The sequence below is a fragment of the Equus quagga genome, chromosome 2 (assembly GCF_021613505.1).
Source record: "Equus quagga isolate Etosha38 chromosome 2, UCLA_HA_Equagga_1.0, whole genome shotgun sequence".
NCBI classification, from domain to species: domain Eukaryota; kingdom Metazoa; phylum Chordata; class Mammalia; order Perissodactyla; family Equidae; genus Equus; species Equus quagga.
The window spans coordinates 28,560,629-28,570,172 of NC_060268.1; the positions used below are offsets into that span (position 1 = coordinate 28,560,629).

Genomic DNA, 9,544 nt, shown 5'->3' on the forward strand with positions numbered 1-9,544 from the left:
GAGGAAATATAATTAGGACTTAACGGGGAGGTGGCAACTGTTAACAGAAGCTGAGATCAGTGAACAGTCAGGTATTCATGAGAGAGCAGACGGGGTGACACAATCGGAAGGCAAGGGACAGAGCAGACTGGTCTGAGGGAAGTGGCCTCACATGCCAGAAGCTAGCCCTTCCATCCTCATCATCTTCCAACAACTTTGTCTCTCATCATTTTGCCTTTCCTTCCTCTTTCCTGGATTCACCTACCACCTCATCTCAGTTCTTAGCTACTTATCTGAGAAGGAGACAGTCACATAAGACATGTGGTCTCGCAACCTTTCATACCAGTCTCTGCCTGTGCCCCAGCCTTATAACAAACTGCACAAAAATGAACAAATTATTTTATCTTTCTCTTTATTCTCAAAGTATGATAGTATAACAGTACAAGAGACATTGGGCTGGTCCCTGCGTGGGATCTAGTGCTTTAGGGGACTCAGAACTGAGACCCCAGGAATTTGAGAGCATCATTTCAGAAAGCTGGAGTAGCTACTATGCCAAGTGCAACAGCCTAAGCCACATCCTGGGCATTTGCATGGATGTGTGGCAGGGCTTGGGCTTCAGCTCTCAGGGAAGGACTGTTTTGAGAAGACAATGAAGCAAAAGAGGACCTGGCACCAGAAGGGTCTGATGGGAGAAGTGAGGAAGGTGGAGGATGTGGATCTTCCTTTCTTTTCTGCTACTACCTAAGAGCAGAGGCACATGACCCACCAAGGGGCCAAAGCAGGTAGCAGCTACTTGTATACCATAATGGAGAGGCCAGACCACTCCAGGCCTGCTTAACTGGCACTGCCAGGCTGTGGAATGCCAGCCATAAGGATGGAGACAAACTTTTCCAGTTTCTGTGCCGCTTGTCTCCCGGCCTCTAGGACTTCCTCGTGAGTGGTCTTCTCCAGGCTTTCATAATCCATAACGACCTTGTTAGTGATGAGGGAGAAGCCAAAGACTTGAAGTCCACAGTGCCTTGCAACTATAACTTCTGGAACTGTGCTCATGCCTGATGGGGAGAAAGAGGGACACCAACTGTCAGGATCCTCAAGTAACTCTTTTCCTCACCCCTTGGCCTAACAGCTATTCATCACCTCTCTGAAAATTTAACATGTCAGAAAACATCCAAAGAAGCAGCTAAATTAGAGTTGAGCTTAGGTTGTTCTGTATTGTTTAAAGGAGTGGGCCCTCAGAGGGCCTTACACTTTTCTTATAAATATTACCATTGCAATACTTTATTTCTGTATCTGTCTGTGGCAATTTTTTTTTTTCCGAGGAAGATTTGCCCTGAGATAACATCTGTTGCCAATCTTCCTCATTTTTGCTTGAGGAAGATTCGTCCTGAACTAATATCCACGCCAGTCATCCTCTATTTTGTATTTGGGTCGCCACCTAGCGTGGCTGCTGATGAGTGGTATAGATGCATGCCTGGGAACCTCAACTGGGCTTCTGAAGTGGGGTGTGCTTAACTTAACAACTAGGCCACGGGTCCGCCCCTGTCTGTGGCAATTTTGGAGTCAGTTGTAATGATGCAGTTCCATCTTCCAGGCAAGGTACAGAAGGTGCATATAATGATATTTATTAGAATAACACTTAGACATAGTTATCAAATCATGGATAGGTCATTAGCATTACAGCTGTTTAAGCCCTTGATGCTGGATGAGGAGGTTTGCTGGGACAATACACCAAACCTCACCATCTTAGTATCTTTCTAGAAGTCAATTTCATTCAATCTACCTTTAAGTCAGATTCTCTCTCAATCCACCATCAAATCTGCAATCTCTTACTTCCTGCCCTCCCTATTTTACCAGATCCCTCCCGCTTCAAGCCTCCAACCACATTCCCCTTCTCACCAATAGCATCTGCTCCCAGCTTCTGCAGCAGATGAGATTCTACCACAGTATCAAAGCTGGGGCCTACCACCATCACGTAGGTGCCTTCCTGTAGCTCTCTCTCCTCCCCCATTTGTTTCCAGGCAATGTGAGCCTTCTGCCTCATATCCCGGTCATAGGCATCAGACATGGCAGGGAAACGAACTCCAAACCTAGGGCACAGGTTCAATTATCTCAGATTAACGGAATACAGCAAGATTTCTCCAAACCCCCAGGCCAGTCCTTACAATCTATCCATCTATAAATAAAGGAACAAGATCCATACCTTTCATCATTGGGGCCTATGAGAGGGTTCTGACCAGAGAAACCAGGCAGGTTGATGTGATCACGGATCAGCATGATATCTCCAACCTCAAACTTGGGGTTGAGCCCTCCAGCTGCATTGGTGACCACAAGGGTGTCCACACCCAGAAGACGGAAAACCCTCACTGGGAAGGTCACCTTAGAAGCAAAAGATAAAAGATGATAAACTGTTCTTTAAAATTTCACCAACCCATCCATGCAGACATGCATGATATACATCATGAAAGAGAAAAGAGGGGATCAAAAATCTACCTAGACCAGGTAGCTAGGTAATAGAATAGCAGAGATGGCTCTCTCCCTTCTTCCAGATTCATCTAGGCTGATGCCCCTGATTCACCTTCCAGAGCGGGTAGCCTTCATACATGTGGAACCTGCCCTGCATCATCACACAGGCTTTGCCATTCAGGAACCCAAACACCAGTCGACCAGCATGACCTGGCACTGTATACAAACAAGAAAGGGAAACGAATGGGATGATGCTTTCATACAACACATATCCATGAACACCTACTGTGAGGCAACTCATTGTGCTCAACACGTGAGGGCATAATGAAGCAAAAGAAGACATTACCATCTCTGCTTTCAGAAAGCTTAAGTTGAGTGGGGGCGGCAGAAATTAATCACAATTTTACAATTAAGTATATAAGTCCATTTTGAGATTAAAGCTATGGAGACAAGGATGTTCGGTGTAAACATATATCAAAACAAGGAAAGGCTTTTTAAAGACATTTCTAAGAATGACAAAGCCATATTGCAAGAGAATAGGAATAAAAAGTAGAATAAATGGGTAATAATGAAACAGTGAATGCAGTAACTATAGAACTTTTTTCCAAAATTTTCAAAATTCTCAAAATGTATATTCTTATTTATTACCCTAACTATATGCCTCCTCGCTCCTGAAAGGCATATCCTAGCTTTCTAAAGAGTCTACTGAACAAAGGGAAATGGGCAGAGCTTGGATCCATACAAGTCTCCTCCATTAGACCCACATAACAGTCCTGTGGGAGCAGATGCCCAGGATGGGGCAGGCAGGGGACGGGAGTGCAAAGGTAACTCCCACCCAGACATCATAGCCATCATTACCATACCCTTATCTGGCATTTCTCCTCTAATGGACATGGCCACCCTATCCCTTGGAATGGATGTTCTAGGAGACGCACCAAAACCAAGAGGAAGAGTTGACGGACACACAGAGATATAGCAGCTTATAAAAAAAATTACCAGTAATAGAGCAGAGGTGTCAGAGATTGAAAAACTCAAGTGGAATACAAAAAAACACGTTGATAAAATTTAAAAATTAATCCACTTATCACTAAGTGCAATGCCCTTCTTCAGGGAGTAGGAGTGACAGGTAGAGCCAATGCCACTATCTTCCTTAGAAAACTTTGCCTTCTCTCTCTTTTCTTAATATTTCCTTCTCCTACCCCATTCCCACCTCCCCACTCTAGTCTCCCAGTTGCTCCAAAGGATTTGAAAAATATCTGTGAAAAGTCATAACTCTCCAGAGAAAACAGGAAGGCAGATTGCCGAAAAATTTATAAATAAATCAAGAGAAGTTAGTGATCTGAGAAATGAATCAGTAAACCAAATAAACTATCTTTGTCCTATTTTACCTGGCCCTTTTCCAAGTGTTAGCCTTAGAGCTTTCTGGATGCTACTGGGATGCTGGATACCCTATTCTCAGATACCTCAGAGCTCCACTGTGCACAGGGTGCATCTGCCCCTTTCCTTTCCCCTCCAAAGGGTAGTGTGAATGAGAAGTTGTGTATTCATGCAGCATCTGTGCATTTGTCTGCAGGAACATGGCAGTCTACCCATTTGCTGCTGTGCACCAGTGTCTGCCATATCCTAGGCCTGAGCTAGAGCTGGGAGATTGGGAATAGCAGGAGGACATGGGACAGGGATGGCCTGATCTTGTCCTGAGCAGTTACAGGCACTGTTTTTTCCATTAATGCTGCAGACTGAAAGAAATGAGAGAAAAGAAATGAGAATGAAAGAAATAACAGTGTGCGTGAGTCTGTGGTGACCATGGTATATGGGGGAGCAGTTGAGGGAGGTGTTGAAGAGCTTTAAGGAGCTCTGAATCATTCAAGCATATGAAACAGGTCATCATATAGTACATGACACACACACGCCCTGTCTATTCTGAAATTCCTACTGGGGAAATTTCCTTCTAAAGTCATTCTGATTCCTGGGGCTGGCCCCGTGGCCGAGTGGTTGGGTTCGCGCGCTCCGCTGCAGGCGGCCCAGTGTCTCGTTGGTTCGAATCCTGGGCGCGGACATGGCACTGCTCATCAGACCACGCTGAGGCAGCGTCCCACATGCCACAACTAGAAGAATACACAACGATGTACCTGGGGGTTTTGGGGAGAAAAAGGAAAAAATAAAATCTTTAAAAAAAATAAATAAATAAATAAAAATAAAGTCATTCTGATTCCTGTCGTCTTCTCTCCTCCATCACAACAGTTGTCTCCAGTCAAATGCTATAGAGAATAACCAGCTCCAGGCATGGAAGCATTGCCCTCCCATCAGAATCCCATCAACATTCCTCAGTCCCATCCCTCCCTCCCCTGACCAGTACCTGTACTCCGGGGAAAGTTTGGTATCTCACTGTAGTCAAAGCTCTGGGCCTGAGTTAACTGATTAGTCAGACCTCCTAACCCAGAACCGCAGATCACCGCCACTTGAGGGCGGTGCTTGGTGTGGGACAGAAGCCACTGTGCGGTGGTCTGATAATCTTCATATGTGAACCTAGGAGAAAGGGAAAATCAAGGTGAGTTTCACTCCCATCCCAAGCACATCACAGACTAATGACCCTCAGCGCACAAAGGCTGGCAGGTGTGCCAAGGTGACAGGGGACAGAAAATCTGGTCAAAGAGCTGCGCCAGAGGGGAGGCTCCTCTCTCTCAGGAGAGGCTGCACTAAGCTCACCCACCCACCCACCCACACACTCCTTTTTCTGAATCAGACTCACTAAAAGTCTGACATGAAACTCCCTCCTCATTCCTGGCAAATATTAATGATGCCTATGACTCCACCAGCAGCCCCAACTCCAGTTCAGCCACCACTGGCAGGTTTAACCTCTCTCTTGTGACAAAGATTTAGAGGAAGGACCATCTAGTATACAGACAAATACAGCGAAATAATCAAATCGAGGAGGGTAAAAGTGCTGGGCCTCAGGAGGCCGGCCCAGAAGTACACTCAAAAAGGAACTAAGACCTTCCTTAGGGCAGTGACAAACCCAATGCACCCCTCCTTAGTACCCACTCAGGACGCTCAAAATGTGGTTAAGACTAACTACCATGAGGGCAGGGGATGAATCCAATTTCCTTCTGGACCCTCACCCTCTAGCTCTCCCCTCAGACAAATACTAAGGGCTGATTTTTTTTTTTTTTTTTTGAGGAAGATTAGCCCTAAGCTAACATCTGCTGCCAATCCTCCTCTTTTTGCTGAACAAGACTGGCCCTGAGCTAACATCCGTGCCCATCCTCCTCCACTTTATATGGGACACTTACCACAGCATGGCAAGCAGCACATAGGACCGCACCCAGGATCCAAACCAGTGAACCTCAGGCCACCAAAGCAGAACCTGCGAACTTAACCACTATGCCACCGGGCCCTAGGGGCTAAATTTTTGATTGACAAAGAAAGTGAGAGGAACACTCCTAGTGGAAGTCTATGTGTCTGTTCAATTGGATCCTTCTTTCCAGGGTCCCCAGACCCAAACAGAGTACTGTCACATGGAATGCCAAGAGCAGACCCCATTTGCACTCTGGTTGTCAGCGCTGGAGCAGAACTGACTGCATAAATTTCTCACAGCAGTTGTTAAAAATAGATTCTGGAGCCCACTCCTCCAGATTCATAATTTTGGAGAGAGACCCTAGAATCTGTATTTTTTACAAAAGTGCCTCAAGTAATTCTGATTCAAAAACCAGGTTTGGGAATTTCTGGTCTAGAGGGAAGCAGAAATCAACCTGGTGTCTAGTCCCAATTTTGCCTTTTTAGGCAAGTAACTTGTGCTTCAAATTCTTTCCTGAGATAGAAACCAAAGGAATGTGATCAGCCCTGCCTATCTTACAGGCTCAGTTTGAAAATGAATTAAAAACTTGCTAACAAGCTCCAAAGATCTTTAACTCCATAAATCACCGGTTCAGGTCCCCATCACGTGAACCTGTCTGCCACTTGCCCCCATGTCTCTGTTCTCCTCCCTGCCTTCCCCCATCTTCCCTTCTCTTCACCAAGGTTCTTTGCTCCTCACAGACTTAAGGACATACACTCATCCAGAACCCATACATCCCAAGAATCAACCTAGAATTTTTCTCACAATTCTAGTCCAATTCTCTCACACCCATGCACACAGCTAACCAAGCCTCCAGAGGAAATTCTTTCCCTCAAAAGCAGAGCCTTTGAAACCAAATCACTCCACAATACACCAGGCTTCCCTCAGGGAAGTAGCTGAGAAAGGGACAGGGCAGGGGCGCTAGAGCCAGGGCCACAGGAGGCTGGGGAAGAGAAGCAATGAAATGGTAAGAAGTGAACCAAACAGCATCCCCAAGAGATGCAAAGGAAATGAAGGAAGTGTGAAGCCCTGGCCACCTAGCATTTCTAGCCACAGACATAGGACTTCCTCATTGGCCATCAGTGCCCTGAGGACAGCTACATCCCTGAGCATCCGAAAGCCATTGCGATCCCTAACGCTGCAGATTTGGACTGGGATTTCCAGGACCAAAGCAGAGAAAGAGGTTTTCAAAGGTAGGAGTGGGGGTCAGTGGGCAGGATATGTTGCCTGGATCAATGAATAACGGTTTCCTTCTCTCCTTGGAGACTCCATCCCTAACTAAATTGGACCTCCAATTTCGAGGGAAGAGTGGCGTTGGCGAAGGACCTGAGCAATCTCTCCTCTGAAGGAGGAACTCTAGATATGGGCAGCAAAACTATCTCGCGGCTTTACTTGGACTCTAGAATGGGAATCTGTGAAGAGCGTGCAGTGGGAAGACCTTTGCCCTGTATTTGGGGTAGGGGAGTACGCCCCCCTCTAGACTTACACCCCCAACGTGCACGTGCACACATACACACAAACACACCGGCTCCTTTTCCGAGTACACCACACTCTACTAACCTCTCCCCTTCCTGCTCCACTGGCGTCACCCTGGCTCGATTCCCAAGTGCGTCCCTGCTCTGCGCCTTGGCCCTGACCCCAGGCTCCTTGCCAGGCCTCTCTGCAGCTCCAGGGCCCCCGCTCCCTCTCCCTCGGGGCCCGGAGCCGGGTTTCCAGGTCTCGGTAACAGCCATTTCCCCTCCCTAGGAGCGGCAGGGTTCCCCGGGCAAGGTGCCCACCTCACCCGGTCTCCATGGTGCCGCTGACGTTCTCCGAGCAAGCCCGCCCTTCACTGCCTGGATCTGCTCGGCTGAGCTGAGCTGCCGCCGCCGGTCAGTGCCGCACACTTAGCGCGCTGTTTGCTCCTCAGCCCGGAAGGCCCCAGCCGACGGCAGCAGAGCACGCTGGCCGGTCCTGTCTCCATGGTGACACACTCTGTTTCAATCGTCCCAGGCTTGGCTACAAGCCTAATCTGACTTCTTCCCCGGGCTGGATCCTTTCTTGTGCCCCACCTCCCCTTGCTTCTCCACCCCCGGAGGGCCATGATGCATTTCATCCCTGCGCCCGTTCCAGTCCGTAGAGCTGGGGTTTCTGGCGAGGATGCCTATGCCAGAAGAGGGCTAGAAGCCAGGAGGAGACCCCCGAACCGTCTGTCTCCAACCCCATTCCTGCTTGTGTCTACAGCGAACCGTGAGAGATTGGAAAGTTGAAAATTTGAAACCTTAGATCATGCAACCTCAGAATAAAATTGAATTGAGCCTGTGTCTGAGCTGCTTCCTGAACAAGGAAACAGGGTCGACCAAGAGGTTACGGCCTTTAGGAGCACATATCGGGGGTCTAAATCCAGGTCCAGATGGGGAGAAGAGGAAAGTTCCAGGGGCAAGAATTCCTGGATCCTGGACATCGACAGAGAAAGGATGGGGATGGAGTGGGGATGACGTGGAAAAAGCCAGACAATCCCTTGATTTACGCAATACTGGACCAAAGCAATTCGGAAAGCTGGAGGACTCCTCCCAATATGGAAATTCCTGAAACAGAACTACACAACATAACTTCTTTGTAAGAATTCAGCTATTTCCTCTCTCCACTTTACAAGTTTAACCAGCCTCACATGAAATCGCTACTCACTGGCCCGTGCCTAGCTGTTGGAATCCTCTACCTGTCTCCAATCTCCTGAAACCTCATCTTTGCTGCTTGCCATTTCACCCACCACCATGGCCCAGGTCACTCTTTCCCAACCCTGTTTCTATCTCAGTCCTGGGAGAAATATTTATTGAGCCTCAACTATGTACCTGCAATGTTCTAGTGCTAGAGACAGAGGAGTAACGGCAATATATGTAAAGAAACAAATGATAAGGAACTGAGCCGAGTTTAGTTTATTCAGTCCTCATTAATATGAACAGTTTATTCAGTCATCATTATTGTTATTATTGGTTTATTATTATTGATTTATTATTACTGCTTTATTATATAAAATAAACCAATTTGTTATTATTTGTTTATTATCACTATCCTTAATCATCCGGTAATTTTAGCAAAAGTAACAACAGGACGATCTGAAAGTAAATCTTAGAGATCTTAGTAATGAGACTGGGAACAATTGAAACATTGGAAGCATGATTTTAAATGATGAATAAGGTCAGTCATAAGTAAAAATCAGCCCAAGGAAGTATGTATCCTATTTGTTCGCTGAAAGGTTTTTTTAAACACCCCAAATGCAGTCCAATTTACGCAAAAGATAAGAACATGATTATAACTTAACAAGTGCAAACTTAATTAATTTTAATGGAATCTGTCTAAAGTAAGCGTATGTAAACCAAAAGGAGATGATCTGCAATATATTTACAGAAGCAAAATTGGGTGACAATGTTTACTCTTCTGTAATGTTTCTCTGGTGTCATGTGGGGAAGAATCTGCAGTATGTATATATAAATATTCTGGTCACTGAAGAAATCATGTGACAGGCAAGGGCAGTTTACCAGACTACACCTTGGCCAGGGTAACATAACCTTCAGAACTTCATGGCGTACTTTATTCTGAATTCAGGTTCAGCAACCAGCCTTCCAAATAATTACTTGGGTCCCCAATCTCTTTAATCTGAGATTCACCAATGGCCCATAGAGGAGTCTACCCAGCAGGCTTCCTGAGACTACATGTTTTGTGGGGGGTTTTTTGGTGAATATCTTTTTATTTTATTTATTTTTTCATTGAGGGAACATTTGTTTATAA

The 9,544-nt window shown here is 46.2% G+C and overlaps 1 protein-coding gene across 1 annotated transcript; it reads right to left on the reverse strand.

Annotated features, from left to right (window-relative positions):
• Positions 1 to 374: 374 nt before the first annotated feature.
• LOC124231778 (purine nucleoside phosphorylase-like) lies at positions 375 to 7,715 on the reverse strand. The gene is made up of 6 exons (XM_046648725.1): positions 7,560 to 7,715; positions 4,799 to 4,968; positions 2,555 to 2,658; positions 2,180 to 2,355; positions 1,876 to 2,066; positions 375 to 1,031 (listed from the first exon to the last, which is right to left on the reverse strand). Exons 1-6 carry the CDS (start codon positions 7,568 to 7,570, stop codon positions 814 to 816), a joined length of 870 nt encoding a protein of 289 aa, XP_046504681.1. The 5' UTR covers positions 7,571 to 7,715; the 3' UTR covers positions 375 to 813.
• Between the last annotated feature and the right edge of the window lie 1,829 nt (positions 7,716 to 9,544).

What these genes read in the sequence shown, in the direction of transcription:
- LOC124231778 (XM_046648725.1), bottom strand. An exon ending in AAACTTTCCCCGGAGTACAG is followed by an intron (nt 2,659 to 4,798) that starts GTACTGGTCAGG and finishes GTTTGTATACAG; the next exon opens with TGCCAGGTCATGCTGGTCGA. An exon ending in AAGGCTACCCGCTCTGGAAG is followed by an intron (nt 2,356 to 2,554) that starts GTGAATCAGGGG and finishes TTTGCTTCTAAG; the next exon opens with GTGACCTTCCCAGTGAGGGT.